General features: G+C 42.4%; 1 protein-coding gene across 2 annotated transcripts in view; it reads left to right on the forward strand.

Moving 5' to 3' along the window:
* LOC139568783 (striatin-like) overlaps positions 1 to 16,245 on the forward strand; it is a 95,859-nt gene that overhangs the window by 65,260 nt on the left and 14,354 nt on the right. The window contains exons 3-9 of one of the 2 annotated variants that reach the window (XM_071390863.1): positions 132 to 208; positions 2,959 to 3,040; positions 7,962 to 8,132; positions 8,506 to 8,641; positions 9,512 to 9,671; positions 12,026 to 12,136; positions 16,094 to 16,237. In XM_071390863.1, the coding sequence (XP_071246964.1) occupies positions 132 to 208; positions 2,959 to 3,040; positions 7,962 to 8,132; positions 8,506 to 8,641; positions 9,512 to 9,671; positions 12,026 to 12,136; positions 16,094 to 16,237 (881 nt within the window). The remainder of the gene's footprint in view (positions 1 to 131; positions 209 to 2,958; positions 3,041 to 7,961; positions 8,133 to 8,505; positions 8,642 to 9,511; positions 9,672 to 12,025; positions 12,137 to 16,093; positions 16,238 to 16,245) is intronic. The other variant, XM_071390864.1, reaches the window with a different exon arrangement.

Genomic DNA, 16,245 nt, shown 5'->3' on the forward strand with positions numbered 1-16,245 from the left:
GTTAGATCATTAATGAGCTGTTAAATCACTGTGGCTGCCTTATCATTAAAGCTTTTTATTTCTTCTCTCGTTCTTTCTCCCTTTCCCTCTCTTTTTCTCTCTTCCTTTCTCTCTTTTCCTTTCACCCTCAGGTCAAAATACCACAAGCTCAAATATGGAACAGAGTTGAACCAAGGAGACATGAAACCTCCCAGCTACGATGATTCCGGTAAGTTCCCGAGTGGCGCAGCGGTCTAAGGCACTGCATCTCAATGCTAGAGGCGTCACTACAGACACCCTGGTTCGAATCCAAGCTGTATCACAAACGGCCGTGATTGGGAGTCTCATAGGGCTGCGCACAATTGGCCCAGCGTCGTCCGGGTTTGGCTTGAGTAGGCCATCATTGTAAATAAATTAAGTTAAATAAAGGTTCAAAAAAAGTTACACCTCTGTACTCTTAGTACCAACCGGTGCAGGTGACACTACTTTGAGTCCTACATCGTAAAGCTATCTTTAATGCTCAAATTAAAATGACAAATTAAATATTTGTATGGCGCCTTTCTCGGGCCCCAAGTGCTTTACATATTCAAGATTACACAATGCGTTCACACACACTGTAGACATAGATGGAATAAATTAAAACCAAAAATACCGAAAACAAAGCGCAACCAAATAGGCGGCGCATAGGTTAGTGGTTGTAAATGAAAGCATGACTTTGCAGATCTCAGCAGTCATCACTCATGATAGATGACATTTGGGACCTACCGCCTCAATTCGGTCTTATGTAGCTAATTTTGAAGTTGTGTTTTTTGACGTTGAATCAAAGTAGAGACTCACAGCAAGAAAATTGTAAATGATACAGTCGAGAAACAATGGGAAAGTAATTATGCTTTGAAAGTTGACAAACTTGTAACCCCACTTTTGAGAAAATGGCCCTTGAATGTTTTGGTACACCTACTGGAGAGCTGTTCTTTGTCTACACCCATTCAGCATCATTCACAACCTCTTAAGCCTTAGCCCCACACATCGCTTTATGAATTCACATGTGAGGCCATGTGCTAAACAGAGTGAGTAATTTAGTAAACAACCAACGATTTCAAGACTAAAAGTAGTAGCCTACAATAAGGTAAAAATACACTTTATCTAGTCCTTGTCTATATCATAATCTGACTTTGGTGCAGGTTATGTTGTTCTTCACATTACTGCAAATGTTTCTTTCAGATGCACTGGATGCAGAATGTGTCAACGGTACAGTGAAAATGGTTACTTGCATAGCAGCAATATCAAAAACATTAAAGTGTCCAGATAAAAAATATTTGATAATTATTAGATGACGTTTACCTGACATACATGTCGAAATTCATGGATTATGTGAAGGAAATACTATAACCACCTCGCAGCAACATCCAGCTAAGTGGATGGGTCACTGTTGTCTAGACATGTACACATGTTCATGAAATACAATAGATGGCTGTAATCATCCCCCAGACACACCTGGCTAACTTGATGGGTCCTGTAATCATCTGTTGAAGTTGAGTCTTTTGTTTAGACATGTAGGTAGCTAGCTAAACAATGAACCGGCGTAATCCCAACGCATACTACTACCAATATAAACATTGTCATAGCTGTAGTATGAATCTGCAGGTAGCTAAAGGGCTAATCAACTAGGTTCAATGTTAGCTAGCTAACATTAGGCTATAACTAGCAACGCAAATGGATTTCTGATTTGAAAAATATTACTACACAGATCATGCACGTAACGTTAGATAGCGAGCCAGCAAGCTAATGTTCGCTAGCTAGCGAACAGTATGCTATAACAATTAGAAACGTATAATATCTGAAAATGTAGTTAGACTCTTACCCGAATACATGGATAAACGCTTCACAGCAGACTGAAACCATTTAACTCCGTTTTGTTTGTAGCTATATTTTGTTTGGCCAGCGTTGTCAGGACACTCCGGTTCACATTGACCGTGGCGTGTGCAGAAAGTAGCCCATCACTTTTTCCAACTGATCTGTCGATAGCGCCTGCTAAATTCAGGGCATCAATGTTGTTGAGAAAAGTAGCAAAACTTTTGTAGTTCTCAATGGCTAACGTTATATCTTTCAAAGATAGCGCAGTAGAAATGACTATCAACACATACTGAGCAGTTCATGTTATAGACAGAAGCATGCTACGTGGCAGACCAATCCAAACTCGGCATGTCCAGCCCATGCATTATCATGCATTATCTTATTTTTATTTTTGTATTGCTGGTAACTGTTTCGGATAATGCACGTTTTTGTGCTGTTAGGGGAATAACCTATGTGTAAATGTAATCTGCTGCTGTATTTTTTTGTGTTATCTGTGATCGTTTTATTTGTCATGTTTAGTTTCTTAATCATTGTACCTAAACTGTATGTGTAAACATGTTTACGCAGGGCCCAGCTGTAAAAGAGACCGTGTTCTCAGTCTGGGTTCCTTGTTGAAATAGAGGTATAATAATAATCTCAGCCAATCATGTCTTGCGGGAACGTTCCTGTCATTTTCTGTTGCAAAACCAACTGGGCTCGTAATTTAACATTCGTATTTACAGATGGAATACAAGTTTGTTATTAAAGCACATGAAAGTTCATGTTCCAGAATGCATTTCTGCCAAAAAACGCATTTTGATAAAAAAAAATTATGTTTATGTTCAAATGCCTCCTGTGAAGTCGTGACGTGCGACATACGCCTAGTTTCCTGAAACGAGTAACATTTGTGCATGTCAAATGTCACAATACTGACATGTTTCGTTCAGATGTACTGTATGCATTCTGACAATCTAACCTGGATCGCACCATGTGTCCTGACCTGTTTCAATTGGAATTTTTGGATTGAAATTGAATGCAGCACAAATACTGTAAGTACTTAAGTCCGTGCTTCAAGATTGTGAGTGAAGCCTTAATAACATGGTGCGTCTGTCTGTCTCATTCTTGTCTCCCCTCTCTCTCCATCAGATGAAGGGAATGAAAACGAGGTCCCGAGCCCCGCCAACAGTAGTCAGCTGGGTTGGAAACAGGGACGGCAGCTGCTCAGACAGTGAGTGCAACACACACACATTTTTTTGTCTTAATGGTGCCCTATGGCTGTACACTTAAGTGCTTTAAGACCTGGTGGCCTTCTGAACAGAAGGTTTGCAAGGGCGGGAGTTTCGGCTTTCCACGGTGACATCACCATGTGGAATATTGGTTAATAGACCAATAACAAAGAGCGTTCCAAATCTCTCTGCCAAAAACAGTTTTTTTTTTTAAATGTTCCCCTCCCCACTCAGAACCTTCCCAGACAGTCCTAGCAAAATTCTACGACAGTCTACTACAGGTACTTACACTGAACAAAAATATAAACGCAACATGTCAAGTGTTGGTCCCATTTTTCATGAGCTGAAATAAAAGATCCCTACATTTTCCATATACAGAAAAAGCGTATTTTGCAAAAATGTTGTGAAGCAATCTATTTACATCCCTGTTAGTGAACATTTCTCCTTTGCCAAGATAATCCATCCACCTGACAGGAGTGGCATATCAAGAAGCTGATTTAAACAGCATGATCATTACACAAGTGCATCTTGTGCTGGGAACAATAAAAAAAGGCCACTTTTAAAATGTGCAGTTTTGTCACACAACACAATGCCACAGATGTCTCAAGTTTTGAGGGAGCATGCAATTGTCATGCTGATTGCAGGACTGTCCACCAGAGCTGTTGACAGATAATTGAATGTTAATTTCTCTACAACGTTGTTTTAAAGAATATGGAAGTACGTCCAACCGGCCCTACAATTGCAGACCACGTGTATAATGTCAACGTTGTGAACATAGTGCCCCATGGTGGCTGTGGGTTATGGTATGGGCAGGCATAACAACGAACACATTTGCATTTTATCGTTGCCAATTTGAATGCACAGAGATACCGTGACGAGATCCTGAGGCCCATTGTCGTGCCATTCATCTGCCGCCATCACTTCATGTGTCAGCATGATAATGCACGGGGCCCTATGTTGCAAGGATCTGTACACAATTTCCGGACGCTGAAAATGTCCCAGTTCTTCCATGACCTGCATACTCACCAGACATGTCACCCATTTGAGCATGTTTGGTATGCTCTGGATTGACGTGTATGACAGCGTGTTCCTGATCCTGCCAATGTCCACCAACTTCGCATAGCCATTGAAGAGGAGTGGGACAACATTCCACAGGCCGCAATCAACAGCCTGATCAACTCTATGCGAAGGAGATGTGTTGCGCCACATGAGGCAAATGGTGGTCTTGTTGCTGCATGTTGCGTTTATATTTTTTGTTCAGTTGAATTGTTACCCAGCAACAATTTGATATTGATATAGAAACGGTTGCATTGGCCCTTTTTAAATGCAATCCTTTATAATCTATTTAGCAGTGTGTTTTTATCTCTGTACAGCTGTGAGAAACTCTCCAGCACCCAATTTCTGTCTGGAAGATGTGTGGATGTAATCAATATTATCCTGCATCTGGGTTGTTACAACAACCACTGACTCAATAGGGAAGGCCTCTTGGAGTTGGTGACTGTACGTCACCGGACTGTCTATGTGTGCTCGTGTTTTCTGCCCCCGTGTGTGTGGCTGTAACCATAGGGCACCACCATCAGCTGCAAGTGTCTGTCTTAAGACAAAAAGCCATCAAAGGGAGGCAAATCTTCTTAATGGAGATTAAGAGCTTCGGTATGAATAGAGTAATGGAGTAATCCCCCTGAGACTGGTGGGACGTGTGGATTGTTAGACACACACACACACACACACACACACACACACACACACACACACACACACACACACACACATTGTGTTACTCCTAGCATGTGAGTGCAAAGGGCTGTGAAAGTTCTTAAAAGGTTTGTACTTTGGTGCCCTCTGGGTGTCAAAAGTTGTCAGGACATAGAATGAGCGGAAGGGGATACTGAGAGAGTGTGCGTGCATGTGTGTGCTTGTGCGTGTATGTGCGCGTGCTTGTGTGTGTGTATGTGCGCGTGCTTGTGTGTGCTTGCTTGTGTGTGTGCTTGCTTGCTTGTGTGTGCATGTCTGTGTGTGTGTGTGGTATGGTGGTGCTTGTGTACGTGCTTGCTTGTGTGTGTGTGCGTGCTTGCTTGCGTGTGCGGTCTTGCTTGTGTGCGTGCTTGCGCGTGTATTTGTGTGTGCGCTTGTGTGAGTCTGTGCGTGCTTGTATGCGTTTGTGTGAGTGTGCATGCTTGTTTGTGTGTGTGCATGCTGGTGTGTGTGTGCGTGTGTGCATGCTTGTGTGTGTGCGTGTTTGTGTGTGTGCATGCTTGCGTAGGTGTGAGACATATAGAGAAAAATAAATAGACAGAGAATACTGTGATGGAGCAATGAGAAAAGTGTGTGTGTCTCATCCACTTGTATTATCCCAGCCACCCACTCACAGTACAATCTATGGAAGTACAGACTAGGGTTAACACTGCAACTCCCAACACAGAGTGAATACACACACACACACACACACAATCTTTCTCTCGCTCTCTCTGCTATGCATTCTCATGATCCACACAACTCCTAGAGCACTCCGACAGCAGCACACATGGCATGGCCACATCTCGATTCCACAGAGTGGTCATTGATTTCACTTGTCAGAGCACAGTTACACACACACACACACACACACACACTGCACAGTAGATTGTCCACATATCCTCAACCCTAATTTCATCTCTCCAGCCCACACTATGGAACAAGGTTCTTCTTGTCGATATTACTCCGGTCTCACTGACACGGGCTACAGAGCATACAGTATATTTATCTCTGTGCTTGTATGTGTGTCAGTGTGTTTTAAAAGAAAGTACGTGTGTGTGAGAGTGTGTTTCAAAATGGCACCCAAGGGAGAGGGTCTGTGTGGTGTGTGTGTGTATATATATATATATATATATATATATATATATATATATATATATTTGTGTGTATGTTGTATCTGTCTACTTGTGTATAGCGTTAGCTACAGGCACTGAACCACCCAAGGGAAAGGGTCCCTCCCCCCATCAGAACCATGAACTCACTGAACCGTACCTGACAAAGAGAGAGAGAAAAGTGAAAGGGGGGGGGGGGGGGAAGAGGGAGATAGGAAGAGAGCAGAGAATCGTGGAATGCAGCTGGTCTAAAGACCATTTGAAAAGAAAACCTGAAAAGTTCAACAGACACTTGATCAGAGTCCAACATTCATTGTTCCACCTATTCTTGACTTCTAATTCTAAAACACTTGACCTTTTCTCAACAATTGACGTTAAACTTGTTTTATATATAAATACTAGGTATTGGCTAATTTGTGCATGTTATGAGCAGTTTTGCCCATTTGAAGTTAAGAACTCAACATTTTAGTGTTGCACGTAGCTCCAATAACCACAGCATACAAGGCCTTATGTCATGCAGAATATGTACGTGTTGCCAAAATAGATCAAGCAATAAATCTGGGCACTAAATTGTATTATCCTTGGATGACGTCCTTGGATGAAGGAATGCGAATGCAGCATCTCATTGAGAGGAAACGTGTGTGTGTGTGTGTGTATTGTCTCTGGTGTGTGTGTCTGTGTAACGAAGCACAGACTCTGAGATGGTGTTAGCCCATGAATGGAGGATTGTGTCTGGGCATTCAGGGCTCCTGCGACTGGAGAGGCTGGTATATCTTTTTTTTTTCTCCCTTCCCTCGTTTTGTTAAAGCTTTGCACAAGATGCGGTTTTATCAAAACCTCCGACCATGGAGCATCAGCATCAGAACTTAAGCACGGATAGCATCATTTTGGTTTTGCCTACCGAGTGAGGTATGTTGTGGTTTTGGAGGGCTTTAGTGAAATTTTGCATTCGATCTCGTTAAGTAGTTTGTAAATCGGCGTAAGATTTGTATTCATGTGTGGTTTTAATTGGTTCAGTTATGCAATAGTGTATACATAGTTTGTGTTGTTTCATTCCCTTGTTGTGCAGTGACTGAAAACTGATATTTTCTGCTCTGAGAGAAATAGTTTTTCACACAATTGCTTTCTTTGGACCCTATGGTATATAAAGGAACATGTTTGTTTTCCTCAGAAACTGTATCCTATAGAGTAGGCCATATTTAATATTTATAGCTTTGATAGTACTTTGTCTTTGGTTTCTAATCCAGTACATCTTGCTCCTGAAATGGTCAACGTCCTGCTCTATCCTGTCAGACTAACACACCAGGAAATCCACTTAAATACAATTAACTCCAAAGACCTCTGCTTAAATATAAATCGGTTTATAGCCCACCCAATTTACCTACCTCACCCCCCATACTGCTCTTATTTATTTACTTTTCTGCTCTTTTGCACACCAGTATCTCTACTTGCACATGATCATCTGATGATTTATCACTCCAGTGTTAATCTGCTAAATTGTAATTATTCGATTTATTGCCTACCTCCTCATGCCTTTTGCACACATTGTATATAGATTCTCTTTTTTTTCTACCATGTTATTGACTTGGTTATTGTTTACTCCATGTGTAACTCTGTTGTTGTCTGTTCACACTGCTATGCTTTATCTTGGCCAGGTCGCAGTTGCAAATGAGAACTTGTTCTCAACTAGCCTACCTGGTTAAATAAAAGGTGGGGGGGGGGGGAATATGGTTTTAGAATCACTTTCAAGTGTAATTTTAATCGTCTCTTTTGAAACCTAATTTACACTGTGATTAGCGTGACACACCAAATATAATAAGCTGTCTTAAAAATATGACTAATATATAGTCATGTCGCTTCTGCAATGTTATGATGTAAAAACAGGAGTAGATGGAAGTTGCACCTAGACCCCCCCCCCCCCCTCCCCCCTTATGGTTACGGTTAGGATTGGGGGATTAGGTTAGGATTTAGAGCTGATCCTAGATCAGTGCTTAAAGACACTTCTCACTCTACGTATAAAATCTTGAATTTATTAGGCGATCTATCCCGTAACATTCAATCGGGCCTTACTTTCCAGGTACCTTCAGGAGGTGGGCTACACGGACACCATCTTGGATGTGAAGTCCCAGAGGGTCAGGGCGCTGCTGGGCCTGGCTGGAGACTCTGGAGAGAGGCCGTCGGTCAGGAAACCGGAACCCATGGTCAACGGCACCGAGCCATCTTTTCAGAAGGACAGCGGCATGATCAGGTGAGCTACCGCTAGCTGCTAAGAACTATTGCTGCTGTTATGGTTATTGCTGTGCTAAATGCTGTTGTTGTGGTTGGCGCTAAAGCTATTGCTATGGTTAAGGCTAAATCCTATTGTTATTGCTATCATTAATGCTGTTGCTAATGCTGCTGTTGTAGCTAATGCTATTGCTGTAGCTATTGCTAATGCTATTGAATATTGCCATCGCTAATGCTATTGTCGTAGCCATTGCTAATGCTATCACTAATGGATAACTAGCATTCGTCAAGGAAGTCCAGTGACAAACAGTGTAGGGTTGCATGTGTAGGAGCCCTGCATTGTTTTTGTGTTGTCACTAACATCTGTCTCGTTTTCGCTCTCTTCTGTCCGTCAGTAAACCTGACATGTCTGACTCGGCCACTGTCCTTGAGGCCTTCAAGTTCATAGAAAGCGCCGCCGCCGAGTTTAGCGACGAGGAGGACGACGAAGACAGCGACGGGAGGGACAAGACCATTATGAACTTGGCCACTGTAAGCAAGGACACACACACACATTCATGATCTGACTTGGGCTTCTTCATGGCGAAATAGCTACAACAACAGAGTAACAGCAGTAACAGATTGAATTAGCGACAGGAAGCAGTACCAGTCACAAGCCATGTTACCGAATTCCTCATACTTCATTCTAGGGTGGTGATAAGTGAAATTGTGTAACTTAATTTTATGTTACAAAATACATTTTACCAAGAAAAATATGATTATTCATGTTCTGTATCATTCAGTGGGGTCTTTCTCTAACATTAACATTATATCTAAAAAGTCAAGATTTTGTAACCGAGTGCATCCGATAATAAGCACCAATCGGTGTTGACATAGTGATGCAGGTTTCTCGTAACTTTTGAGGATTTTACATTGTGTGGTCGTCGTCTCCAAAGTTGTTTCCGTGGGTCACAAAAAGCGAAATTAGCATGACACGAGCTGAATTAAATGTAAAAAGGCTTTTAGAATAAAACGCTTGGTATACGCTCAGTGCTCTGTTGACATTTCAGAGAAGTTTGTTTTTGTGAGAAAACTTTGAAAAAGTGTATAATACAATATGAAAATACTACATGTCATGTCTCAAAATCGATATCCATCTTACCTATATATTTTATGTCTTGTGGATTCAAGAAGAAAGATGACGAGTTCAACGGCAAAGTGAGCCTGTCAGGTAGCCGGTAGCCTTCATTCTTGCACAGAATCCAGCCTACGCAATGCAATTTTCCCTATTTATTCATAATTTCTTTTACCATGTTTTTGATTGGACCACCCTACTCATTCAGACCTACAGTTTAACACTCAACTCATTCAGTCACTCAGACCCCCTCTCTCTGTCTCTTCAACCCTCTCTGTCTTCCACAGATGGTGAGGAAGAAGACGTCTTCGTCCCCCTCCTCATCCTCGGACATGAGTGACGACCCGGACACAGAGGAGGCCCTGAAGGGCTTTGACTTCCTGGCCAGCCCAGATGAGATGGAAGGATCGCCCGATGTCCGGAGTGTCGAAGACAGCGGTGACTGGGGTGAGGGAGGGAGGGGCGTTGGTTGGTTGATGAACACTCAAACTAGAATAGTAAAAGTTTACATGTGGACCAAAGTGGGTCTACTAGTAGGCCTAGTCAACAGTGAAGGGGAAATTTTGACCGCGGATCATAATTGGGACAGTGGCCAAGTAAGTGGGTACAGTCCTGTATTCTCAGGACACTAGAGCATAAAAGGGACAGGAGGGCCATAGACAGAGGACAGTAGACCAAAGGGAGGACCAGTGGTGCCACAGTAGCGCCACAGAACAGTCTCCACTGAGGGGACCAACCCTTTCCTCAGTCGCCCACTCACACAGAATCCTGTATTCTCTAACCTAGTCTTCACACAAAGACACAGCTGGCCACCTGCCTACTGTAGCTCCCTTATCCCCTTCAGCTAACAGAGAACCCCCTTCACTCCCGTCACCTAGCAACGCCGTGTGTTTATCTGGACTCAATGACAAAGGGCATTCCCACGCAATCCGTGAGTCAGCGTGTCACAGGTCAGGCAACAGTCAGTTGTCAGCCAATGAGGAAGGATGCTGTGGCGTCACTGGTTGTGTGACAGAGGAAGCCAGAGGGATCCAGTTGAAGACAGCCTATGTTCAAAGTAAATACTAAGTAGTATGCTAGTGTAGACATTAGAACACAGCAAATGACAAATTGTCTATGATGCATTGACAATCCAGTTATTTTTGTAAATACTTTAATTCAATAGTAGTTCATATAAATAATGGTGACTATTAAAAAAAAGATAAATCTTGTATTATTGGGATAATTAGGTCAACTTGCGTGGGAAACTGAGTTGTTCGCATTTCTTTATTAACAATAATTGAAGAAGCCATGAGCTGAACACACAGCAAAGGAAGGATAGATAGATGGATGGATGGTATTAAAGGTCCAGCGGCAGCGAGGCGCTTCGCTGATCAGTTATGAAACGGAGTTGTCATCAGCAGCTCCTCTTGATCCCACACTGCTGCTACAGACCAATAATGTGTACCAAATGGCACCCTATTCCCTATATAGTGCACTATTTTTTTTAGACCTGAGCCCTATGGACCCTGGTCAAAAGTAGTGCACTATATAGGGAATAGGGTGCCATTTTGGATAGAACCAGAGACATCTGTCGCTGAGGGCTGCAATGGGGAAAGAATATCCGTTCTGTTTACCATATATTGTATGATCATGCCTGCATCTGAAATTAGAAATATGAATATGCTAATAGGTATAGATACAGATAACTCCCCCACATTATTAGACTTTTTTGTTGTTGAAATTCATTATTTTATTTTTTTGTTCTTTAGCCAGCTTACACTATAAAACCTACATGGTTGCTGCTTTTGACATATAGAACATTTCAAAACATGACAGAGTTATTGAATGGCATTGCATTTTGGGGGGTATTGAATGTTATTTGCATGATCTTAACATTAGCATGTCGTTGGTATGCTGTTTGCTGCTATTGATGTTGCGGCACAAAGGACAAAGCCTCGCAGAGACTGAGTGAGGCATGGCTGCTGTTCCACCATATGCTTTGTTGTCACCTAATTTGGCAGGACACAGCTTTCTTTGACATTTAATATTTTTGAATACATTAACGCAAACATTTTCAGGATTGCTGCCAGCCATCAAATGAAACAGTTGATGTCAGCTGTATTTTTTGTTGTTGATCGGAAGCCAATCTGGCTTTTTACAACTTTTTTTACCTCCCAAACCCTTTGTTTAATGGCAATTTTTTGTCTTTTGTACGTTTGTGTTTTTATGTTTCCATGTCGAGTGGTGCAAAAACTGTAACCCTCAGGCATGACTCAATTCTCCCATTCCATCCCTGTCTGTTGTCGTATGAGAAGAGAATTTGACCGGTTCTCTTCCTGACTGACCCCAATGTGTTGACATCATCAAACCCCCTATAGTTGCTTCGAGAGAGGCCCAAATGCCTGTAGAAAACATGAACTTGGGGCTCTCGGTGGGAGAAAAAAAGTGTATCAGGAAGAATTTCCATCACACGCTTTTTTTTTTTTTTACATACTGCAGCAAATGGCGATAACGCAACATACTGTATATTGCGGGTCTCAAACCAAGATCTCCCAGCCCGTAGGCAAACTCGCTAACCACTGCTCCGATAGGGGTAACACACTTGGAGGGGGGGGGATCTTAGGCAAGTGTCTCTGCAATACATTTTACAGGCTATATATATTAGGATTAAAGAAGCCATCTTCACTTGAACCACCTTTAATTTCATTACACTTTGGATTTGAGTTTCGTTTGGTCTGGTTCAGATGAAAGTTCTGGACACTGACCGGCTTCTCGGTTTCTGTCCCCCCCTTACCCCCAACCCCTTCCCTCGGGTGTAGAGAAGGAAGAGCAGTGCCCCATGCCTGAGGCCTGGGACGTGGACCAGGGCCTCATAGCCCAACTCAAGGAGCAGTACAGGAAGGAGCGCAAGGGCAAAAAGGGGGTGAAGAGTAAGTCTATCAGGCCTCCCCTTCTCTTTCTTTCTCTCCATTGCGTTCTATCTTTCATTCTTTCTCCTTGTTCTGGCGATAAGAGCTTCTCTCTCCTCTCTCTCTCAGGTTGAGGTGAACTATGTCATGCAAAAATTATATTTAACGGACACGTTACGCACGTTAGAGACACTCTCTTCCTCCCATCGCTTCGTTTTGGCGCTCCTTTTCGGGCCATCTAGTACCCCTTCTCCATGTTTGTCTTTGCTTCTGTGTGTGGCTCTGTGCGTACATGTGTGTGTGTTAACATTTCAATGGGATTGCAATACACTGCCTCCCCTCACAGTGATCATACCCGTGCAGGACAATTTGATCACTATTGTAAGTGGTCGGTCACTATAACCACATTCACTGTAAGAAAAGTGCACTGTACTGCATTCCTAACCCACTCACTGTATCGACATTGCTCATTGCAGTTTTAAGTTGCACCCATAGAAGTAGAATTATTAAAAAGGGCATAGCCCATCAGACCACAGCGATTTGACTGCACCCTCGTGGGTACACTCCGTATGGGTGACATGGCTCACCCATTTTGGCCTCATTGTCTTGGAATGGGCGCGCCCCTTCGAGTAATTCTATGTCTATGGTTGCACCATCCTACTTTTGAGACATTCCATCCCCGCTTCGTCATGTTTGTACCTGTCTTTATTATGTCATAGGTTATCAGCTGCACCTGTGTCTTTGTGTGTGTGCTGGTTCCTTTTTTATTTCTCTGTATTTTTCAACCATTCCAACTTCTTCTTCTTCTTTTCTGTGAAAGTATGTCAGTGTCAGTGACTTAACTCTCCTTTCCTCCCAACTTAAATTGCCTTCATTTTTCTAAGAGTTATTTCTATGTTCTAGCTACGAAGTCCTCCTTCACCAAGCATCAGCCATGGACCTGCTGTTCAATCTGCTTTTAACGTCAGATCAGATTTGAGCGCTGATCTGGAGATTGTCTGGCTGGATATCTGCCTTCCCAAAACCAAGGCGATTTTGTCGGGGGTGTGTTATAGGCCGCCCAAGCGGAATGCATTCTATGAAGGTCTTGAAATTGTGTTGTCAAACTGTAATGACTCGCTGTTGAAGGAAATCATTTTGTTAGGGGATTTCAATACTGATGTCTGCAAAAAGAATAGCCCAACCCACAATGTATTTATGCACTTTTGTAGATCACTTGCTCTGACCCAAATGATAAAAGATCCCACCAGGATATGTGAAACAGTGCAAAGTATGATTGACTTAATATTGCAGTCTGATATATCTAAAATATCACAGAGTGGAGTAATAGTATATGGAATCAGTGATTATGTTATCACATTTTGCACAAGGAGGATTTTTAAAGATATATTTAAGTGTCACAAAACCGTTAGAATCAGAGGTCTCAAAATATACTGTGTTGAAAAGTTTAGGAAGGAAGTGGGAGAAATTGACTGGTCACCTGTGCTAGATAGCGTAGGGGTAGACAGTGCCTGGGAAGTCTTTAAATGTAGATTCCTTGATGTGGTGAATGTGATGGCTCCCGTTAGACGGGTCAGGGTAAAGCAGAGATCTAGCCCTTGGTTTAATCATGAGATTCTACAATCTATCCAAGCAAGGAATAAGGCCTTTAAAAAATGTAAGAACTCTCAAGAGCAGCATGATTTTGTCCTATATAAACGTCACAGAAATGAAGTACAGAGCAGGATGGATGAAGCTAAGAGGGGTTACTTTGCTGAGAAAATAATTGAGAACAAAAATGACCCTAAAACGCTTTGGAAATCATTTAAGGAACTAGGCTGTAGTAGTACTACCATAAACAAACTAAACAGTATTGGACTGAACATCAGTGGGGAGATGGTATATAAAAAAGCAGAGGTTGCCAATGAATTCAACTCTTTTTATTTTTACTTCTGCAAGCTGGTTAGCAAGCTGCCACCAGTTCTGGTTTGTATGGAAGCAACCAAGTCCAGAAGTATTATGTAGAGTTAGGGGTTCAGCCAAACTCTTTTTCTTTTGCTAAGGTAGCAACAGCCAACATAGTCAGTATGCTGGCAGAGCTTAAATGCTCCAAAGCCACAGGCCTGGATAATATTCCTGCAAGGTTTCTTATAGATTCTGCTGAGCAAATTGGCCCTTGTATTACGTATATCGTTAATCTCTCTGTTGAACACGGTACCTTTCCCAGGGACATGAAACAAGCTAAAATTATACCTCTGTAGAAGAAGGGGATAAAGTCTGACCCTGGGAATTATAGGCCTGTATCTATCCTCTGTGTAACATCAAAGATCCTGGAGAGAATTGTACATGAGCAAATGTATGAATATGTTAACAAACAGGGTCTAATGTATGATTTTCAGTCGGGTTTTAGAAAAAAATACTCCACTAATTCATGTCTACTTTACTTGACTGACTTCATCAGGAAAGCGATTGATGAGGGATATCTCTGTGGAATTGTACTGCTTGACCTACAGAAGGCCTTTGATACAGTTAACCACTGTATCCTAATCTCCAAACTGGAAGCACTGGGGTTAAGCAGTATCCCTCTAGGCTGGGTTAAGTCCTATTTATCAGGAAGGGAGAAAGCAGTAGAGGATAATGGTTCACTGTCTCATGCAAGTTGTGGCGTTCCGCAGGGGAGCGTGCTTGGGCCTCTGCTGTTTTTACTGTATATTAACAATATGAAAGATGCTTGTTCTTGCCGTATTTTTCTTTATGCGGATGACTGGTGTCTCACAAAAGTAAAACTATGTTGGAGAGCATACTTAACACAGAGCGTACTAACATTAGCAAATGGCTTGGAGATAATAAGCTATCTCTGCACTTAGGGAAAAGTGAAGCAATTATTTTTTGATTCAGACCTAAATTGAGTAGGTCCTCTGAAATCCTCTGAAAGTGTGGAATTAGGGGGCGAGGTGCTGACTACTAAAACCTCTGTTAGCTACTTGGGATGTATCCTTGATGGAAGCTTGGGAGGTGTGAGCATTGCCAATAAAGTGCTAGGGAAGGTTAATGCCAAGACTATGTTTTTGGCTAGAAAGTCCAAGCTGCTTGATAAGGACTCCATGAAAGTGCTAGCTACTGCCCTCATTCAATGCCATTTTGACTATGCTAGTACTTCCTGGTTTGGGGGCTTATCTAAACTTATGAAGGGGAAGCTCCAGATAGCCCAGAATAAGCTGATCACGGTAGTATTGAAGGTGAGTCCACATACTCACATAGGCGGGAGCTGCTTTCAGGAACTAAACTGGCTGCCTATTAAGGCTAGGGTGTCCCAGATTAGACTAGGTTTGGTTTACAGGAGTATTTATGGTCCTGTGCCCAGATATCGAAGTGATTACTTTCCTCGTGTTAGGGATGCACATAATCATAGCACCAGATCAGGTGTTGCTGATGTGTGTTTATACAGGTTCAGGAGTAATGCTGGGAAAGGTACTTTCTTGTATACTGGAGCCTCAGAATGGAATGAGTTGCCTCTGCCCATAAAAACAATGTCCTCTCTGGGCAGCTTTAAAAATAAAGTAAAAATATGTTTGATGTCTTCTGTGCCGATATGAATAACCCCTATGATGTAACTGGAATGATGAGATAGATGTTCTTCTCCGTTTTTGTTTTATTATTTCACTGCCATACTGTGTTCGATCTTGTCTAGCCATCTTGTCTCGAGGACCACAATGGAAACGATTTTTTTTAAATGGTTGAATTAATAAACTAAACTAAACTTCAATCTTATAAAGTTTCTCAGTTTCTTCCTGATCCTCTCTGTACACTACTACTTCTCCTCTTCCTCCCTCTCCTTTCCTTCTTTGTCTCTACTCCTCCATGATCCTCTTCCTCCCTCTCCTTTCCTTCTTTGTCTCTACTCCTCCATGATCCTCTTCTCATCTTCCTCCCTCTCCTTTCCTTCTTTGTCTCTACTCCTTCTCCATGATCCTCTTCTCATCTTCCTCCTCATCCCAGGGCCTAATCGGTCCAAACTGCAGGATATGCTGGCCAACCTGCGAGACGCCGAGGATCTCCCCTCCATGCAGCCCCCCGTGACACCGCCATCCCGGCCCAGCGTCCCCAGGCTCAACGAGCACGAAGTGGGCCACCCCGAAGAAGGTAAGACG

Source organism: Salvelinus alpinus, chromosome 2, assembly GCF_045679555.1.
Source record: "Salvelinus alpinus chromosome 2, SLU_Salpinus.1, whole genome shotgun sequence".
NCBI classification, from domain to species: domain Eukaryota; kingdom Metazoa; phylum Chordata; class Actinopteri; order Salmoniformes; family Salmonidae; genus Salvelinus; species Salvelinus alpinus.